The following is a 21,235-nucleotide window of genomic DNA, read 5'->3' on the forward strand; positions in this document are numbered from 1 at the left end:
CAGCGGGAGAGAGAGAGAGAAAACACAGCAGCGCGGAGAGAGAGAGAGAGAGAGAACACAGCAGCGGGAGAGAGAGAGGGAGAACACAGCAGCGGGAGAGAGAGAGAGAGAGAACACAGCAGCGGGAGAGAGAGAGGAGAACACAGCAGCGGGAGAGAGAGAGAGAGAGAGAACACAGCAGCGGGAGAGAGAGGGAGAACACAGCAGCGGGAGAGAGAGAGAGAACACAGCAGCGGGAGAGAGAGAGAGAGAGAACACAGCAGCGGGAGAGAGAGGGAGAACACAGCAGCGGGAGAGAGAGAGAACACAGCAGCGGGAAGAGAGAGAGAGAACACAGCAGCGGGGAGAGAGAGAGAGGGAGAACACAGCAGCGGGAGAGAGAGAGAGAGAGAACACAGCAGCGGAGAGAGAGAGAGAACACAGCAGCGGGAGAGAGAGGGAGAACACAGCAGCGGGAGAGAGAGAGAGGAGAACACAGCAGCGGGAGAGAGAGAGAGAACACAGCAGCGGGAGAGAGAGAGAGGGAGAACACAGCAGCGGAGAGAGAGAGAGAGAGAGAACACAGCAGCGGGAGAGAGAGAGAGAACACAGCAGCGGGAGAGAGAGAGAGACACAGCAGCGGGAGAGAGAGAGAGGAGAACACAGCAGCGGGAGAGAGAGAGAGAACACAGCAGCGGGAGAGAGAGGGAGAACACAGCAGCGGGAGAGAGAGAGAGAACACAGCAGCGGGAGAGAGAGAGAGGAGAACACAGCAGCGGGAGAGAGAGGGAGAACACAGCAGCAGGAGAGAGAGAGAGAACACAGCAGCGGGAGAGAGAGAGAGAACACAGCAGCGGGAGAGAGAGAGAGAACACAGCAGCGCGAGAGAGAGAGAGAGAACACAGCAGCGGAGAGAGAGAGAGAGAACACAGCAGCGCGAGAGAGAGAGAGAACACAGCAGCGGAGAGAGAGAGAGAGAACACAGCAGCGGGAGAGAGAGAGGAGAGAACAGCAGCGGGAGAGAGAGAGAGAACACAGCAGCGGGAGAGAGAGAGAGAAACACAGCAGCGGCGAGAGAGAGAGAGAACACAGCAGCGGGAGAGAGAGAGAGGAGAGACACAGCAGCGCGAGAGAGAGAGAGAGAACACAGCAGCGGAGAGAGAGAGAGAGAGAACACAGCAGCGGGAGAGAGAGAGGGAGAACACAGCAGCGGGGAGAGAGAGAGAGAACACAGCAGCGGGAGAGAGAGAGAGAGAACACAGCAGCGGGAGAGAGAGGGAGAACACAGCAGCGGGAGAGAGAGAAAGAACACAGCAGCGGGAGAGAGAGAGAGAAACAGCAGCGGAGAGAGAGAGAACACAGCAGCGGGAGAGAGAGAGAGAGAGATACAGCAGCGGGAGAGAGAGGGAGAACACAGCAGCGGGAGAGAGAGAGAGAGAGAACACAGCAGCGGGAGAGAGAGGGAGAACACAGCAGCGGGAGAGAGAGAGAGAACACAGCAGCGGGAGTGAGAGAGAGGGAGAACACAGCAGCGGGAGAGAGAGGAGAACACAGCAGCGGGAGAGAGAGAGAACACAGCAGCGGGAGAGAGAGGAGAGGAGAACACAGCAGCGGGAGAGAGAGGGAGAACACAGCAGCGGGAGAGAGAGAGAGAGAACAGCAGCGGGAGAGAGAGAGAACACAGCGGAGAGAGAGAACACAGCAGCGGAGAGAGAGAGAGAGAAACACAGCAGCGCGGAGAGAGAGAGAGAGAGAACACAGCAGCGGGAGAGAGAGGGAGAACACAGCAGCGGGAGAGAGAGAGGAGAACACAGCAGCGGAGAGAGAGGGAGAACACAGCAGCGGAGAGAGAGAGAGAGAGAACACAGCAGCGGGGAGAGAGAGAGAGAGAACACAGCAGCGGGAGAGAGAGAGAGAGAGAACACAGCAGCGGGAGAGAGAGGGAGAACACAGCAGCGGCGAGAGAGAGAGAGAGAACACAGCAGCGGGAGAGAGAGAGAGAGAGAACACAGCAGCGGGAAGAGAGGAGAACAGCAGCGAGAGAGAGAACACAGCAGCGGAGAGAGAGAGAGAGAACACAGCAGCGGGAGAGAGAGAGAGGGAGAACACAGCAGCGGGAGAGAGAGAGAGAGAGAACACAGCAGCGGAGAGAGAGAGAGAGAACACAGCAGCGGGAGAGAGAGAGAGAGAACACAGCAGCGGGAGAGAGAGAGAGGGAGAACACAGCAGCGGGAGAGAGAGGGAGAACACAGCAGCGGGAGAGAGAGAGAGAGAGAACACAGCAGCGGGAGAGAGAGGGAGAACACAGCAGCGGGAGAGAGAGAGAGAACACAGCAGCGGGAGAGAGAGAGAGGGAGAACACAGCAGCGGGAGAGAGAGGGAGAACACAGCAGCGGGAGAGAGAGAGAGAACACAGCAGCGGGGAGAGAGAGAGAGGGAGAACACAGCAGCGGGAGAGAGAGGAGAGAACACAGCAGCGGAGAGAGAGAGAGAGAACACAGCAGCGGGAGAGAGACACCGAGAGAGAGAGAAACACAGCAGCGCGGAGAGAGAGAGAGAGAACACAGCAGCGGGAGAGAGAGAGAGAGAACACAGCAGCGCGGAGAGAGAGAGAGAGAACACAGCAGCGGGAGAGAGAGAGAGAGAACACAGCAGCGGGAGAGAGAGAGAGAGAACACAGCAGCGGAGAGAGAGAGAGAACACAGCAGCGGGAGAGAGAGAGAGAAACACAGCAGCGCGAGAGAGAGAGAGAACACAGCAGCGGGAGAGAGAGAGAGAGAGAACACAGCAGCGCGAGAGAGAGAGAGAACACAGCAGCGGGAGAGAGAGAGAGAGAGAACACAGCAGCGGGAGAGAGAGAGGGAGAACACAGCAGCGGGAGAGAGAGAGAGAACACAGCAGCGGGAGAGAGAGAGAGAGAACACAGCAGCGGGAGAGAGAGGGAGAACACAGCAGCGGGAGAGAGAGAGAGAACACAGCAGCGGAGAGAGAGAGAGAGAACACAGCAGCGGAGGAGAGAGAGAGAGAGAACACAGCAGCGGGAGAGAGAGAGGGAGAACACAGCAGCGGGAGAGAGAGAGAGAGAGAAACAGCAGCGGGAGAGAGAGGGAGAACACAGCAGCGGGAGAGAGAGAGAGAGAGAACACAGCAGCGGGAGAGAGAGAGGAGAACACAGCAGCGGGAGAGAGAGAGAGAAACACAGCAGCGCGAGAGAGAAGAGAGGAGAACACAGCAGCGGGAGAGAGAGAGAGAAAACACAGCAGCGCGAGAGAGAGAGAGAGAACACAGCAGCGGGAGAGAGAGAGAGAGAACACAGCAGCGGGAGAGAGAGAAGAGGGAGAACACAGCAGCGGAGAGAGAGAGGGAGAACACAGCAGCGGGTGAGAGAGAGAGAGAACACAGCAGCGGAGAGAGAGAGAGAGAGAACACAGCAGCGGGAGAGAGAGAGAGAGAACACAGCAGCGGGAGAGAGAGGGAGAACACAGCAGCGGGAGAGAGAGAGAACACAGCAGCGGGAGAGAGAGAGAGAACACAGCAGCGGGAGAGAGAGAGAGAACACAGCAGCGGGAGAGAGAGAGCGAGGAGAACACAGCAGCGGGAGGAGAGAGAGAGAGAGAGAACACAGCAGCGGGAGAGAGAGAGAGAACACAGCAGCGGGGAGAGAGAGAGAGAACACAGCAGCGGGAGAGAGAGAGAGAAAACACAGCAGCGCGAGAGAGAGAGAGAACACAGCAGCGGGGAGAGAGAGAGAGAGAACACAAGCAGCGCGAGAGAGAGAGAGAGAGAACACAGCAGCGGGGGAGAGAGAGAGAGAACGCAGCAGCGGGAGAGAGAGAGAGAGAGAACACAGCAGCGGGAGAGAGAGAGAGAGAACACAGCAGCGGGAGAGAGAGGGAGAACACAGCAGCGGGAGAGAGAGAGAGAACACAGCAGCGGGAGAGAGAGAGAGAACACAGCAGCGGGAGAGAGAGAGAGAACACAGCAGCGGAGAGAGAGAGAGGGAGAACACAGCAGCGGGAGAGAGAGAGAGAGAGAACACAGCAGCGGGAGAGAGAGAGAGAACACAGCAGCGGGAGAGAGAGAGAGAACACAGCAGCGGGAGAGAGAGAGAGGGAGAACACAGCAGCGGGAGAGAGAGAGAGAACACAGCAGCGGGAGAGAGAGGGAGAACACAGCAGCGGAGAGAGAGAGAGAACACAGCAGCGGGAGAGAGAGAGAGAGAGAACACAGCAGCGGGAGAGAGAGGGAGAACACAGCAGCGGGAGAGAGAGAGAGAACACAGCAGCGGGAGAGAGAGAGAGAACACAGCAGCGGGAGAGAGAGAGAGGGAGAACACAGCAGCGGGAGAGAGAGAGAGAACACAGCAGCGGGAGAGAGAGAGAGAGAGAGAACACAGCAGCGGGAGAGAGAGGGAGAACACAGCAGCGGGAGAGAGAGAGAGAACACAGCAGCGGGAGAGAGAGAGAGAACACAGCAGCGGGAGAGAGAGAGAGGGAGAACACAGCAGCGGGAGAGAGAGAGAGAGAGAACACAGCAGCGGGAGAGAGAGAGAGAACACAGCAGCGGGAGAGAGAGAGAGAACACAGCAGCGGAGAGAGAGAGAGGGAGAACACAGCAGCGGGAGAGAGAGACAACACAGCAGCGGGAGAGAGAGAGACAACACAGCAGCGGGAGAGAGAGAGAGAACACAGCAGCGGGAGAGAGAGAGAGAACACAGCAGCGGGAGAGAGAGGGAAAACACAGCAGCGTGAGAGAGAGAGAGATAGAGAGAACAAACACAGCAGCGGGAGAGAGAGAAAACACAGCAGCAGGAGGGAGAGAGAACACAGCAGCGGGAGAGAGAGAGGGAGAACACAGCAGCGGGAGGGAGAGGGAGAACACAGCAGCGGGAGGAGAGAGAGGGAGAACACAGCAGCGGGAGAGAGAGAGAGAACACAGCAGCGGGGAGAGAGAGGGAGAACACAGCAGCGGGAGAGAGAGGGAGAACACAGCAGCGGGAGAGAGAGAGAGAGAACACAGCAGCGGGAGAGAGAGAGAGAGAGAACACAGCAGCGGGAGAGAGAGAGAGAACACAGCAGCGGGAGAGAGAGAGAACACAGTAGCGGGAGAGAGAGAAAGAACACAGCAGCGGGAGAGAGAGAGAGAGAACACAGCAGCGAGAGAGAGAGAGAGGGAGAACACAGCAGCGGGAGAGAGAGAGAGAACACAGCAGCGGGAGAGAGAGGGAGAACACAGCAGCGGGAGAGAGAGAGAGAACACAGCAGCGGGAGAGAGAGAGAGGGGAGAACACAGCAGCGGGAGAGAGAGGGGAGAACACAGCAGCGGGAGAGAGAAGAGAGGGAGAACACAGCAGCGGGAGAGAGAGAGGGAGAACACAGCAGCGGGAGAGAGAGAGAGAAAACAGCAGCGGGAGAGAGAGAGAGAACACAGCAGCGGGAGAGAGAGAGAGAAACACAGCAGCGCGAGAGAGAGAGAGAGAGAACACAGCAGCGGGAGAGAGAGAGGGAGAACACAGCAGCGGGAGAGAGAGAGAGAGAGAACACAGCAGCGGGAGAGAGAGGGAGAACACAGCAGCGGAGAGAGAGAGAGAGAACACAGCAGCGGGGAGAGAGAGAGAGAGAGAACACAGCAGCGGGAGAGAGAGGGGAGAACACAGCAGCGGGAGAGAGAGAGAGAACACAGCAGCGGGAGAGAGAGAGAGAACACAGCAGCGGGAGAGAGAGAGAGGGAGAACACAGCAGCGGGGAGAGAGAGAGAGAGAGAACACAGCAGCGGGAGAGAGAGAGAGAACACAGCAGCGGGAGAGAGAGAGAGAACACAGCAGCGGAGAGAGAGAGAGGGAGAACACAGCAGCGGGAGAGAGAGAGAGAACACAGCAGCAGGAGAGAGAGAGAGAACACAGCAGCGGGAGAGAGAGGGAGAACACAGCAGCGGGAGAGAGAGAGAGAACACAGCAGCGGAGAGAGAGAGAGAGAACACAGCAGCGGGAGAGAGAGAGAGGGAGAACACAGCAGCGGGAGAGAGAGAGAGAACACAGCAGCGGGAGAGAGAGAGAGAGAAACACAGCAGCGCGAGAGAGAGAGAGAACACAGCAGCGGGAGAGAGAGAGAGAGAACACAGCAGCGCGAGAGAGAGAGAGAGAACACAGCAGCGGGAGAGAGAGAGAGAGAGAACACAGCAGCGGGGAGAGAGAGAGGGAGAACACAGCAGCGGGAGAGAGAGAGAGAGAACACAGCAGCGGGAGAGAGAGAGAGAGAACACAGCAGCGGGAGAGAGAGAGGGAGAACACAGCAGCGGGAGAGAGAGAAAGAACACAGCAGCGGGAGAGAGAGAGAGAACACAGCAGCGGGAGAGAGAGAGAGAGAGAATACAGCAGCGGGAGAGAGAGGGAGAACACAGCAGCGGGAGAGAGAGAGAGAGAGAACACAGCAGCGGGAGAGAGAGGGAGAACACAGCAGCGGGAGAGAGAGAGAGAACACAGCAGCGGGAGTGAGAGAGAGGGAGAACACAGCAGCGGGAGAGAGAGGGAGAACACAGCAGCGGGAGAGAGAGAGAGAACACAGCAGCGGGAGAGAGAGAGAGGGAGAACACAGCAGCGGGAGAGAGAGGGAGAACACAGCAGCGGGAGAGAGAGAGAGAAAACAGCAGCGGGAGAGAGAGAGAGAACACAGCAGCGGGAGAGAGAGAGAGAAAACACAGCAGCGCGAGAGAGAGAGAGAGAGAACACAGCAGCGGGAGAGAGAGGGAGAACACAGCAGCGGGAGAGAGAGAGAGGGAGAACACAGCAGCGGGAGAGAGAGGGAGAACACAGCAGCGGGAGAGAGAGAGAGAGAGAAAACAGCAGCGGGAGAGAGAGAGAGAACACAGCAGCGGGAGAGAGAGAGAGAAAACACAGCAGCGCGAGAGAGAGAGAGAGAGAACACAGCAGCGGGAGAGAGAGAGGGAGAACACAGCAGCGGGAGAGAGAGAGAGAGAGAGAACACAGCAGCGGGAGAGAGAGGGAGAACACAGCAGCGGGAGAGAGAGAGAGAACACAGCAGCGGGAGAGAGAGAGAGAGAGAACACAGCAGCGGGAGAGAGAGGGAGAACACAGCAGCGGGAGAGAGAGAGAGAACACAGCAGCGGGAGAGAGAGAGAGAACACAGCAGCGGGAGAGAGAGAGAGGGAGAACACAGCAGCGGGAGAGAGAGAGAGAGAACACAGCAGCGGGAGAGAGAGAGAGAACACAGCAGCGGGAGAGAGAGAGAGGGAGAACACAGCAGCGGGAGAGAGAGAGAGGGAGAACACAGCAGCGGGAGAGTGAGAGAGAGAGAACACAGCAGCGGGAGAGAGAGGGAGAACACAGCAGCGGGAGAGAGAGAGAGAACACAGCAGCGGGAGAGAGAGAGAGGGAGAACACAGCAGCGGGAGAGAGAGGGAGAACACAGCAGCGGGAGAGAGAGAGAGAGAGAACACAGCAGCGGGAGAGAGAGAGGGAGAACACAGCAGCGGGAGAGAGAGAGAGAACACAGCAGCGGGAGAGAGAGAGAGGGAGAACACAGCAGCGGGAGAGAGAGGGAGAACACAGCAGCGGGAGAGAGAGAGAGAACACAGCAGCGGGAGAGAGAGAGAGGGAGAACACAGCAGCGGGAGAGAGAGAGAGGGAGAACACAGCAGCGGGAGAGAGAGAGAGAACACAGCAGCGGGAGAGAGAGAGAGAACACAGCAGCGGGAGAGAGAGGGAGAACACAGCAGCGGGAGAGAGAGAGAGAACACAGCAGCGGGAGAGAGAGAGAGGGAGAACACAGCAGCGGGAGAGAGAGGGAGAACACAGCAGCGGGAGAGAGAGAGAGGGAGAACACAGCAGCGGGAGAGAGAGGGAGAACACAGCAGCGGGAGAGAGAGAGAGAGAAAACAGCAGCGGGAGAGAGAGAGAGAACACAGCAGCGGGAGAGAGAGAGAAAACACAGCAGCGCGAGAGAGAGAGAGAGAGAACACAGCAGCGGGAGAGAGAGAGGGAGAACACAGCAGCGGGAGAGAGAGAGAGAGAGAACACAGCAGCGGGAGAGAGAGGGAGAACACAGCAGCGGGAGAGAGAGAGAGAACACAGCAGCGGGAGAGAGAGAGAGAGAGAACACAGCAGCGGGAGAAGAGAGGGAGAACACAGCAGCGGGAGAGAGAGAGAGAACACAGCAGCGGGAGAGAGAGAGAGAACACAGCAGCGGGAGAGAGAGAGAGGGAGAACACAGCAGCGGGAGAGAGAGAGAGAGAGAACACAGCAGCGGGAGAGAGAGAGAGAGAACACAGCAGCGGGAGAGAGAGAGAGAGAACACAGCAGCGGGAGAGAGAGAGAGGGAGAACACAGCAGCGGGAGAGAGAGAGAGGGAGAACACAGCAGCGGGAGAGAGAGAGAGAGAGAACACAGCAGCGGGAGAGAGAGGGAGAACACAGCAGCGGGAGAGAGAGAGAACACAGCAGCGGGAGAGGGAGAGAGGGAGAACACAGCAGCGGGAGAGAGAGGGAGAACACAGCAGCGGGAGAGAGAGAGAGAACACAGCAGCGGGAGAGAGAGAGAGGGAGAACACAGCAGCGGGAGAGAGAGGGAGAACACAGCAGCGGGAGAGAGAGAGAGAACACAGCAGCGGGAGAGAGAGAGAGAACACAGCAGCGGGAGAGAGAGAGAGAAAACACAGCAGCGCGAGAGAGAGAGAGAGAACACAGCAGCGGGAGAGAGAGAGAGAGAACACAGCAGCGCGAGAGAGAGACAGAGAACACAGCAGCGGGAGAGAGAGAGAGAGAACACAGCAGCGGGAGAGAGAGAGAGAGAACACAGCAGCGGGAGAGAGAGAGAGAACACAGCAGCGGGAGAGAGAGAGAGAAAACACAGCAGCGCGAGAGAGAGAGAGAACACAGCAGCGGGAGAGAGAGAGAGAGAACACAGCAGCGCGAGAGAGAGAGAGAACACAGCAGCGGGAGAGAGAGAGAGAGAGAACACAGCAGCGGGAGAGAGAGAGGGAGAACACAGCAGCGGGAGAGAGAGAGAGAACACAGCAGCGGGAGAGAGAGAGAGAGAACACAGCAGCGGGAGAGAGAGGGAGAACACAGCAGCGGGAGAGAGAGAGAGAACACAGCAGCGGGAGAGAGAGAGAGAACACAGCAGCGGGAGAGAGAGAGAGAGAGAACACAGCAGCGGGAGAGAGAGGGAGAACACAGCAGCGGGAGAGAGAGAGAGAGAGAACACAGCAGCGGGAGAGAGAGGGAGAACACAGCAGCGGGAGAGAGAGAGAGAACACAGCAGCGGGAGAGAGAGAGAGGGAGAACACAGCAGCGGGAGAGAGAGGGAGAACACAGCAGCGGGAGAGAGAGAGAGAACACAGCAGCGGGAGAGAGCGAGAGAACACAGCAGCGGGAGAGAGCGAGAGAACACAGCAGCGGGAGAGAGAGAGAGAAAACACAGCAGCGCGAGAGAGAGAGAGAGAACACAGCAGCGGGAGAGAGAGAGAGAGAACACAGCAGCGGGAGAGAGAGAAAGAGGGAGAACACAGCAGCGGGAGAGAGAGGGAGAACACAGCAGCGGGTGAGAGAGAGGGAGAACACAGCAGCGGGAGAGAGAGAGAGAGAACACAGCAGCGGGAGAGAGAGAGAGAGAACACAGCAGCGGGAGAGAGAGGGAGAACACAGCAGCGGGAGAGAGAGAGAGAACACAGCAGCGGGAGAGAGAGAGAGAACACAGCAGCGGGAGAGAGAGAGAGAAAACACAGCAGCGCGAGAGAGAGAGAGAGGACACAGCAGTGGGAGAGAGAGAGAGAGAACACAGCAGCGCGAGAGAGAGAGAGAGAACACAGCAGCGGGAGAGAGAGAGAGAGAACACAGCAGCGGGAGAGAGAGAGAGAGAACACAGCAGCGGGAGAGAACATAACTGTGGGAAAGCGCAGTGTTACCTTTGTTTCTTTTTTATCTTCTGCTGGTTGGCCATCTGACTTAATTTCATCACCGCCCTCCTCTGAAAAATAGAAAGTAAGACAATGTCATTTTACATATCCTCAGGGATATGTAAAATCAGTCAGTCTAAATTGCAATATTAGCTGCTTAAGATTGCTAGAAATCTCTTAAACTTAGCGCAAAATTTAGTCGCATGTAGCATTCATCTATAATGTTGTTATGAACTGTACAAAGCTACCTGTAATATTTCTTCCAGTGGACAGGAATGCGGTTCTCAGTTGATTGAAATATTTCATACAAGTGGAGATAAATGTCTCACACATACCACCTACTTCTCTCAATATCATGTGGAAAATGAGGAACCAACTGGAGTGGATAACATCACAATGGATCCCGCATGGGAACTGCAGACTCTACTTTGATACAGGCAACTGCTGTTCAAGGTATTGCATCTTCGAAGTTAGAATGCAGTAATCCCTCAGTATTGCACAGGAGTGTCAGGAAAGATTATGTGCTCAAGTCCTGGAGTGGGACTTGAACCCACCGCCTTCTGACTCGAGGCGAGAGTGCTATCACTGAGCACGACTGACAAGTAGGCATTACCTGGGCTAACGAGTGGCAAATGAAGCTCCATATGGTCAATGCATATTGCAAAGTAAAATAGGGGGTAAGTACATGTACTCCATGGGTGGGACAGAACTGGCCAAGGAGAAGTGGAAAGATCTGGTCTCATGGGCGTATCGTAACACTGTGAGGGCATTCAGCAAAGTGTGAGAGGGCAATTCACAAGTGATGAGATAGGACTAATAAGCAAGTTAATGGTTAATGAATCTGAGGTCTGCAGAGGCCGGTATGCATTGAAGGCTTGCTGAGCTGGTGAGCAGAGTACTAGTAAGGGATACTGTCAGGTATTGCATCAGTAAGGGGACATCATCACGGCCTATAAAGCAGTTCAGAGGAGAGCAACTACGCTGATCACCATGTGCTCGTACTCAAGATATTTGAGGTGATTTGATAGAAGGGATCTTATTGAGTGTATAAGTTTTTCATGGTTTGAAAAAGTAAACTGGGAACAATGCTTTCAGAGCACAGGGTCAGGGGTATGAAGGGCAGGGAGTAGACCCAGGAGTATTTCTTTACACAGGGGTGATAAACAACTGAAACAGGGTTATTGGGAAGGTGAATGAGGCCTGGGACATGGGATGTTGTATTGGGAAGATGTAGTAGGACCAGTATTGTTGCTAACCCTATTGATTTGAGGAGTAAATTATCAGTAAAAACACATGTTTACCCTTCCTCTAACATTTGGCACCCCAGAATTGTGTTGATGTATTACAGAACGGAGATTTAAGGGTCGCAACCTGATTTCTCTGATAGGTAAGGTTCAGTTTCGAGCCTTTTACTGACTTTCAGGACTGGTGCGCTACAGTAAACTATCATAAAGCCACGGCACAATCAAAATCTAAACTAGATGAGAGTTTAGAGAAATGTATCCTTGAACATCAAGGATCAGAATTTGTGTTGGACATGGAGATGCATTTAAATGAGATAGAGCGCTCTTTGATGAGGAGTCCAAGGCCAAAAAGGGCCTGATCGTCCTAGGATTATATATAACCTGTCAAGTCCTGATCAAGCAGCTAAAACAGTGCTCAACAATGTGCAACAAATTCAGTGAACAGCAAGAGAAGGTATGAGAGGAGTATAGGCATAGTCCAAAGGAATGCCGAATGGGAGTTGCAGAGTTGAGAGGCAGTCGTAAACCGAGAAAGGACTCTCGACTGGTTCCCCAACGTCCTCATTCCCCTGTACTCCAAGTCCTCACCCCTTACATACCAACAGAGAAGAAGGAAAGTGTGCAGGAGGATGAGGAGCAAGTATCAGCTCTTTCACAGCAGGCCGAGGCTGTAAAGGAGTACTTTAAAAATCCATTGGCTAGTCACGCCAAGTGTAACAAAAGAAATAGGAAAAAAGAGAGACATCAAAAGACCACAGCAAACGTCAGAAATTAAAACTGTTTGAAGAGAAAAGGCATGAAAGTAAACGGCGACAGGATTTCTTGTGTTTTCAGTGCACTGTTGGTTTGAAAATGTCTGGGCACTTTCTCAGACCTTTGTATATTCACACCCTCAGTACCTGTCAGACCTTTGTATATTCACACCCTCAGGACCTGTCAGACCTTTGTATATTCACACCCTCAGTCCCTGTCAGACCTTTGTATATTCACATCCTCAGTACCTGTCAGACCTTTGTATATTCACATCCTCAGTACCTGTCAGACCTTTGTATATTCACACCCTCAGTACCTGTCAGACCTTTGTATATTCACATCCTCAGTACCTGTCAGACCTTTGTATATTCACACCCCCAGTACCTGTCAGACCTTTGTATATTCACACCCTCAGTACCTGTCAGACCTTTGTATATTCACACCCCCAGTACCTGTCAGACCTTTGTATATTCACACCCTCAGTACCTGTCAGACCTTTGTATATTCACACCTGTCAGACCTTTGTATATTCACACCCCCAGTACCTGTCAGACCTTTGTATATTCACATCCTCAGTACCTGTCAGACCTTTGTATATTCACACCCCCAGTACCTGTCAGACCTTTGTATATTCACACCCTCAGTACCTGTCAGACCTTTGTATATTCACATCCTCAGTACCTGTCAGACCTTTGTATATTCACACCCCCAGTACCTGTCAGACCTTTGTATATTCACATCCTCAGTACCTGTCAGACCTTTGTATATTCACACCCCCAGTACCTGTCAGACCTTTGTATATTCACACCCTCAGTACCTGTCAGACCTTTGTATATTCACATCCTCAGTACCTGTCAGACCTTTGTATATTCACACCCCCAGTACCTGTCAGACCTTTGTATATTCACACCCCCAGTACCTGTCAGACCTTTGTATATTCACACCCTCAGTACCTGTCAGACCTTTGTATATTCACACCCCCTGTACCTGTCAGACCTTTGTATATTCACACCCTCAGTACCTGTCAGACCTTTGTATATTCACACCCTCAGTACCTGTCAGACCTTTGTATATTCACACCCTCAGTACCTGTCAGACCTTTGTATATTCACACCCTCAGTACCTGTCAGACCTTTGTATATTCACACCCTCAGTACCTGTCAGACCTTTGTATATTCACACCCCCAGTACCTGTCAGACCTTTGTATATTCACACCCCCAGTACCTGTCAGACCTTTGTATATTCACACCCCCAGTACCTGTCAGACCTTTGTATATTCACACCCTCAGTACCTGTCAGACCTTTGTATATTCACATCCTCAGTACCTGTCAGACCTTTGTATATTCACACCCTCAGTACCTGTCAGACCTTTGGATATTCACATCCTCAGTACCTGTCAGACCTTTGTATATTCACACCCTCAGTACCTGTCAGACCTTTGTATATTCACACCCCCAGTACCTTTCAGACCTTTGTATATTCACATCCTCAGTACCTGTCAGACCTTTGTATATTCACATCCCCAGTACCTGTCAGACCTTTGTATATTCACACCCTCAGTACCTGTCAGACCTTTGTATATTCACACCCTCAGTACCTGTCAGACCTTTGTATATTCACATCCCCAGTACCTGTCAGACCTTTGTATATTCACATCCTCAGTACCTGTCAGACCTTTGTATAGTCACATCCCCAGTACCTGTCAGACCTTTGTATATTCACATCCTCAGTACCTGTCAGACCTTTGTATATTCACACCCTCAGTACCTGTCAGACCTTTGTATATTCACACCCTCAGTACCTGTCAGACCTTTGTATATTCACATCCTCAGTACCTGTCAGACCTTTGTACATTCACACCCCCAGTACCTGTCAGACCTTTGTATATTCACATCCTCAGTACCTGTCAGACCTTTGTATATTCACATCCTCAGTACCTGTCAGACCTTTGTATATTCACACCCCCAGTACCTGTCAGACCTTTGTATATTCACACCCCCAGTACCTGTCAGACCTTTGTATATTCACACCCTCAGTACCTGTCAGACCTTTGTATATTCACACCCTCAGTACCTGTCAGACCTTTGTATATTCACACCCTCAGTACCTGTCAGACCTTTGTATATTCACACCCCCAGTACCTGTCAGACCTTTGTATATTCACACCCTCAGTACCTGTCAGACCTTTGTATATTCACATCCTCAGTACCTGTCAGACCTTTGTATATTCACACCCTCAGTACCTGTCAGACCTTTGTATATTCACACCCTCAGTACCTGTCAGACCTTTGTATATTCACACCCTCAGTACCTGTCAGACCTTTGTATATTCACATCCTCAGTACCTGTCAGACCTTTGTATATTCACACCCCCAGTACCTGTCAGACCTTTGTATATTCACACCCTCAGTACCTGTCAGACCTTTGTATATTCACACCCCCAGTACCTGTCAGACCTTTGTATATTCACATCCTCAGTACCTGTCAGACCTTTGTATATTCACACCCTCAGTACCTGTCAGACCTTTGTATATTCACACCCTCAGTCCCTGTCAGACCTTTGTATATTCACATCCTCAGTACCTGTCAGACCTTTGTATATTCATACCCTCAGTACCTGTCAGACCTTTGTATATTCACATCCTCAGTACCTGTCAGACCTTTGTATATTCACATCCTCAGTACCTGTCAGACCTTTGTATATTCACATCCTCAGTACCTGTCAGACCTTTGTATATTCACACCCCCTGTACCTGTCAGACCTTTGTATATTCACACCCTCAGTACCTGTCAGACCTTTGTATATTCACACCCTCAGTACCTGTCAGACCTTTGTATATTCACATCCTCAGTACCTGTCAGACCTTTGTATATTCACATCCTCAGTACCTGTCAGACCTTTGTATATTCACACCCTCAGTACCTGTCAGACCTTTGTATATTCACATCCTCAGTACCTGTCAGACCTTGTATATTCACATCCTCAGTACCTGTCAGACCTTTGTATATTCACACCCTCAGTACCTGTCAGACCTTTGTATATTCACACCCCCAGTACCTGTCAGACCTTTGTATATTCACACCCTCAGTACCTGTCAGACCTTTGTATATTCACATCCTCAGTACCTGTCAGACCTTTGTATATTCACACCCTGAGTACCTGTCAGACCTTTGTCAGGGCCAAAATTGCTATGAGAGAAGTGGACCAATCATGCTTTCCTTCTCTAACTCTTAACTGGTTGCTTGAAAAGCGGAACGTTATGAGCTTGGCATGCAACAACATTTGGTCTGGAAACTGTAAAACCACTCCTGTGGCATTTACCCCAAGGAAAAACACCAACACCCCGAAAGGACAACAAGTCAAATTCCAGTGACATTTCAAGGGCTGAAATATATACCAAGTCTATTTGGGTACAGCTACTTGGCAAAGACAAGTTAACCGTGAAAGGTCCATTGCCTTCAGCTTTGCTGGCATAACTCATCACATGTACTCACCCAACTTCTCCGGCTCATCTGGGGTAGTCCCTGCAATTCCACTGCTCTCCAGGCCATACGTTGGATCTGCCTTTCCAGTGACTTTAGCAGCATCTTCTACTTTCTTTACATGAGCTTCTACCAGAGCTGAGGGGACCTCTTCCTTCATCTTCGAGAACTCCTCTGCAAAGCAAGCCCCAATAATTAAAATGGGAGAGGTGTAATGTAGTCCCCTGTATACTTACAGGCATGAATTTCCTGTTCTCTATTTGTGGTATATGAGCAGGGTGAAGTGTCTTGTGGAACAGGATCATGAAACTGTAAAATAAAAGGCATCCTATAAACAATCATCTTTTATTTACATATAAAGCTAATTTATTCCTTCAGGATTTGCTTTCAACTTCCAGGCGAGAGAATCCTCGCTGGCCTAGTGATGGGAGTGTGTGCATTCCTGTCTCTACCTACGCCCTGATCTCACAATTCTTCACATACACGCCTCCTCTGTATATAAGACTGCAAGGTGACCACTCGGGAAAAATAAAAAATCCCTGCAGAACATATCATAAAAAAAACTTTAATTGCATTAATATACTGGGCACCTGCAATGAAAAATAACATTCAGTACTGGCACCTTTGGACAATTTACTCTCTCTGGTGTTTGGGAGTGGTAAATCCTACTGCACATCCCTGATTTTCAGATACTGGGGAATCTTATCATTAGCAAAGAAAAGAAACAGTACAGCTCTGGTCTCATTAGTTATTAGAATTTGATACTGAGCAGCCAAATCATCATCATCATCATCGTCGGGTGCACAATCCTCACTCTCGTCCAGCGGTTTTTAAATCCTTGAATAATGGAGTCAAGGTTTGACCTGCTAGAATGTGTTTGTACCCGCTACATCATTTTAAGGAGCCCAGCTTTCTGCAGATGGCCTGCTGATGTCAGTTCATGACTCCAACTATGGTACTAGACTCAAAATTCAAGCTGGCTCATGGGCTGGCAGTTACTTTGGCAACTCTATCTCTGGCCATCCATTGGCCTTTCTCCCCCAATCTTCTCTCTTCCACAGCTTACCTAACACTGGGCCCATTTTAGCCCAATCTACAAGTTCAAAGCTGTCTGTGCACAGGCCATCCCTTGACCCTGCTTGTTTTCAGTGAGCTCTTTTCAACGGCTGGAACCTTGCTGAAATTTGACTTCCCAGACTCCGAGACTCCTCTACCACCAGGACTACACTGTTCTACTGGACTCTTCTAGAAGACTCGGCTGCGGTGACTCTGCTGCTCAGTTGTAAGGTAGCTTTTTCTAGCCTACAGCCCATCCTGCACCTGTTGCTATTACCTGCTGAGCTTCTGACTGTCCTGCAGTGCACTGCTGGTTTCTCAGCTTTATTTTGCTACTGTGTGGGTCCTGGACAGAAATCCACTTCTCCTGGGCCGAAGTCCATTTCTTTGCTGCTTCTGAACCTTATAGTGATCCCCAACTTCGCCTCCGTTTTCCATGGAGACTGTATTTTCTGCTGGGCAGTCTCAATTGTCGTATCTGGCCTGTTGCTGTGTCCTCACTTTACTGCTTCTCGGCTGGGAATTTTTCACTCCACGCTGAGCTCGCTCTGATCGGTTTCTGCTAGTTCCTATCCTGCTCTGGATTATGCTCCATTGATGCCTAATGACCTTTGCTCTGCTGCTTCCCACCTGCTTGCCCTTGTCGCTGACTCCACTGGATCCCTGGATCAACCTATACTGACTCATGGTCAACTCTTCACGCCTCCTCGGCTCTTCATTTTCCACGGGAAAACTTCTAGCAGTGCTCCCACTGATACTCCGCCTCTCAAACAGCTACTGGACTCGCTAACCCTCCTCACGTGGACATCAGTTCGTTGTGCTCCGAGCTGACTCCACCCTATCTACAAGCCAACTTCATCCCACCACTGGACCTCGACTTTAACTTTGGGCTCTCCCTTATTGTCTCCTTCCTATTCTCCATTTACAGTCATATCTATCCTAATCTTTGCCATGCCTACGTAATCTGAATTTCCTTTGAGTGCATTTGTGTGCCCATTTTGGCTGCCACTTCAAACCTGAGCCCATTACTTCTATTTTCCTCTTTATCTCTCTGGGCCCTTTTCTTCTATCTTCTCCCCTTCCTGTTACCCAGTCATACCACCTTTAATTTCTCCCTCTCAGGTACTTTGCCTATTGCTACCGTCCATGCCCCCACGACATTTTCGAAGGGCCCATCAAGGTATCCATCTTTTCCTCCTTACGAGCAGCAACCCCAACTTCCCCTTTCTCCACTCTTGACGACCTTCCCACCCAGCACGCCCGCTGGGGGCTAATCTCACCAACCTCCATCAAATCCCATTCACCCCGCCCACCACTGACTCTGTGGACTCTGCCAGGGGTTCAACAATCACCGCCCCTTTCTGCATTTCCCTCCAGAACATCCGTTCACTTGCGAACAAGGCCCTTGCCATCCATGACCTTATTGTGGATGAATGCATTGACATCATGGCTTTGATTAAAACTTGGCTCACAGGTGATGACACCTTGCCCCTTAATGAAGCCTCCCTGCCTGGCCATACGTTCCATCACCTGCCCCATCCGAACCACTGCAATGTTGATGTGGCACGTATCGCCAAATCACACCTTGGTCTGTCCTCCTACTCCTCTGGCACCTTCTCTTTTGAGCATCTTGTTCCCCCTCTCTTGCCTCTCCTTTAAAATCCTCGTTCTCTACTGCCCCCTCAATGCCCACCCGGTATTTCTCACCAATATATCCTCCCTCCTTTCTTCCCTCCGACTCTGCATTGAAAACACAGGATGAGGAATCGCTCAATCAGCATCTCAAGTCCCTTTGCCCTCTCTCCTCGGATTTCACTACCCACTCTTAACCTCTCCCTCCATATAAACTCTCCTACCTGGAAAATTTTTCTCAAAAAGAGCAGTGGTCCTAATATCAACCCCTGTGGAACACCACTGTATACTTTCCTCTGGTCTGAAAAACAACCGTTTACTCCTATTCTCTCCTTTCATATCTACACAGCCACTGTCCCTTTAATCCCATGGGCTTTAATTTTGCTAACATGTCTATAATGTGGTACTTTATCAAACACCTTTTGAAAGTCCATATATACATCAACTGCACTAACCTGTCTGAACACCAACGACACCTTTGATTGCTGTGATCGTCTCCCAGCCTAATATATGCTCTGCGATTTTAGAACCCTTCACTCACTCACCTGACGAAGGAGGTAAGCTCTGAAAGCTTGTGATTTTCAAATAAAGCTGTTGGACTATAACCTGGTGTTGTAAGATTCCTTACATTTGTCCACCCCAGTCCATCACCGGCATCGCCACAACATATCCAATTTATAACACTGGCAGGGGTGGAAACCTGATTGGAGAGGTTCCAGCATAGAATTCCTTCGATTGTTCCTTGTCCCTTTCCATAACTACTCTAAACCCAATGATCTTTCTCACAACTCCATGCTGGAACCTTTACAATCAGGTTTCCACCCTGCCATAGCACTGAAACAGTTTTCTCGACCACTCTTTAGCCTTTGACACCAGCACAGAGCTGTCACTGGGTGAGTCACTGAGCACTAGTGAGATTGAGGACCTGGGAGTAGAAGAGGGAGTGTGCTGTTTCTCCACAGAGGGGGGAGAAACAACTCTCCTCAGGACCCAGATCGAAGGGGCCCGGTCTTCAAAAGAACAATGACTCGGGAGCACTGATCTTATGTGCAAACGGTGCCAACAGTTTCTGTGCATGCTGTTGAGATGATGGACAAGTGGGAGGAGTTTGTCACACACATCTGCAACACATTGTTGGAAGTCCTACATGGCCTGCAGAACGTCAGGAGTGGCAGCTACCAATGCTTCAATAGTTGCCTTGAGGATCAGTCTGAACACTACACTTGGTTTCCAAGACTTGGTTGGGACTATTAGGTTTGTACTGACACTGACCAGAATCTGTACCCAGCACCAGTAGGCGGCTTAGACTGGGTGCAGATGTCACAGTCGCTCTGGAGAGTGGCATTAAGCCTGCTTCCTTAAGGCCCTCTCCAACACCTTCGCATGATGGAGCTTCAGAGATGGGCCCCCCCACTTGCCACTGCAAGAGCCAGGCTACCAGAAGCTGCTCCCTCTGGGCAGCATTTACCCTGAGACAAGAGTCACCACAGGTTTCTGAAGCTCCAGGGAAACCATCCGAGCACCCACCACTCAACCTCATCTCACTCAGGTGGAACTTCACAGCAGTAGTACATTAGGAAATAGAGTAAGAAGTTAGATGGCACAAAGGGTAGTCACAGTGTTAGGAAGTAGCTGTAGAAAGGGTGAATGGAATTTGTTGGACCTTCCTGCTGAATATTGTTGTTTCAAGTAAAGATAGCTTGATTCACAAAATACGGTGCGAAAACGAAACCCATTTACTTAAACGTAACTCGAGACCCAATTGAGCGACTGGTGTCATACTATTATTGATCACATAGAGTTCATTTCTGGGTCTGCTTTCAACTGGATGATGGCAGGGAAATGTAGACATCTGTCTTATGAAAGACCTTGGCAGGAGTCTTGAGAACTTTTTTTTTTATTCGTTCACGGGATGTGGGCGTCGCTGGCAAGGCCGGCATTTATTGCCCATCCCTAATTGCCCTCGAGAAGGTGGTGGTGAGCCGCCTTCTTGAACCGCTGCAGTCCGTGTGGTGACGGTTCTCCCACAGTGCTGTTAGGAAGGGAGTTCCAGGATTTTGACCCAGCGACAATGAAGGAACGGCGATATATTTCCAAGTCGGGATGGTGTGTGACTTGGAGGGGAACGTGCAGGTGGTGTTGTTCCCATGCGCCTGCTGCCCTTGTCCTTCTAGGTGGTAGAGGTCGCGGGTTTGGGAGGTGCTGTCGAAGAAGCCTTGGCGAGTTGCTGCAGTGCATCCTGTGGATGGTGCACACTGCAGCCACAGTGCGCCGGTGGTGAAGGGAGTGAATGTTTAGGGTGGTGGATGGGGTGCCAATCAAGCGGGCTGCTTTATCTTGGATGGTGTCGAGCTTCTTGAGTGTTGTTGGAGCTGCACTCATCCAGGCAAGTGGAGAGTATTCCATCACACTCCTGACTTGTGCCTTGTAGATGGTGGAAAGGCTTTGGGGAGTCAGGAGGTGAGTCACTCGCCGCAGAATACCCAGCCTCTGACCTGCTCTCGTAGCCACAGTATTTTCTGGCTGGTCCAGTTAAGTTTCTGGTCAATGGTGACCCCCAGGATGTTGATGGTGGGGGATTCGGCGATGGTAATGCCGTTGAATGTCAAGGGGAGGTGGTTAGACTCTCTCTTGTTGGAGATGGTCATTGCCTGGCACTTATCTGGCGCGAATGTTACTTGCCACTTATGAGCCCAAGCCTGAATGTTGTCCAGGTCTTGCTGCATGCAGGCTCGGACTGCTTCATTATCTGAGGGGTTGCGAATGGAACTGAACACTGTGCAGTCATCAGCGAACATCCCCATTTCTGACCTTATGATGGAGGGAAGGTCATTGATGAAGCAGCTGAAGATGGTTGGGCCTAGGACACTGCCCTGAGGGACTCCTGCAGCAATGCCCTGGGGCTGAGATGATTGGCCTCCAACAACCACTACCATCTTCCTATGTGCTAGGTATGACTCCAGCCACTGGAGAGTTTTCCCCCTGATTCCCATTGACTTCAATTTTACTAGGGCTCCTTGGTGCCACACTCGGTCAAATGCTGCCTTGATGTCACTGAGGGACCTGGTGAGGGTATTTTGAGTAGAGGGAGAACAGGCAGGTATGAAGTGACTTTACTTGGTGAGACAACCTTTACTTATTGAAAGTTCTGGGATATCACTTGTGCCCTCCTCAC

The 21,235-nt window shown here is 51.6% G+C and overlaps 1 protein-coding gene across 5 annotated transcripts in view; it reads right to left on the minus strand.

Annotated features, from left to right (window-relative positions):
- Nucleotides 1-21,235, minus strand: part of smarcc2 (SWI/SNF related, matrix associated, actin dependent regulator of chromatin, subfamily c, member 2) — a 341,362-nt gene that overhangs the window by 115,031 nt on the left and 205,096 nt on the right. For all 5 annotated transcript variants that reach the window (XM_067976774.1, XM_067976775.1, XM_067976773.1 and 2 more), the window contains exons 21-22: nucleotides 15,385-15,546; nucleotides 9,900-9,961 (exon numbers count right to left, since the gene is read on the minus strand). In XM_067976774.1, coding sequence (XP_067832875.1) covers nucleotides 9,900-9,961; nucleotides 15,385-15,546 — 224 coding nt within the window. The remainder of the gene's footprint in view (nucleotides 1-9,899; nucleotides 9,962-15,384; nucleotides 15,547-21,235) is intronic.

The sequence above is a fragment of the Heptranchias perlo genome, chromosome X, assembly GCF_035084215.1.
Source record: "Heptranchias perlo isolate sHepPer1 chromosome X, sHepPer1.hap1, whole genome shotgun sequence".
NCBI classification, from domain to species: Eukaryota; Metazoa; Chordata; class Chondrichthyes; order Hexanchiformes; family Hexanchidae; genus Heptranchias; species Heptranchias perlo.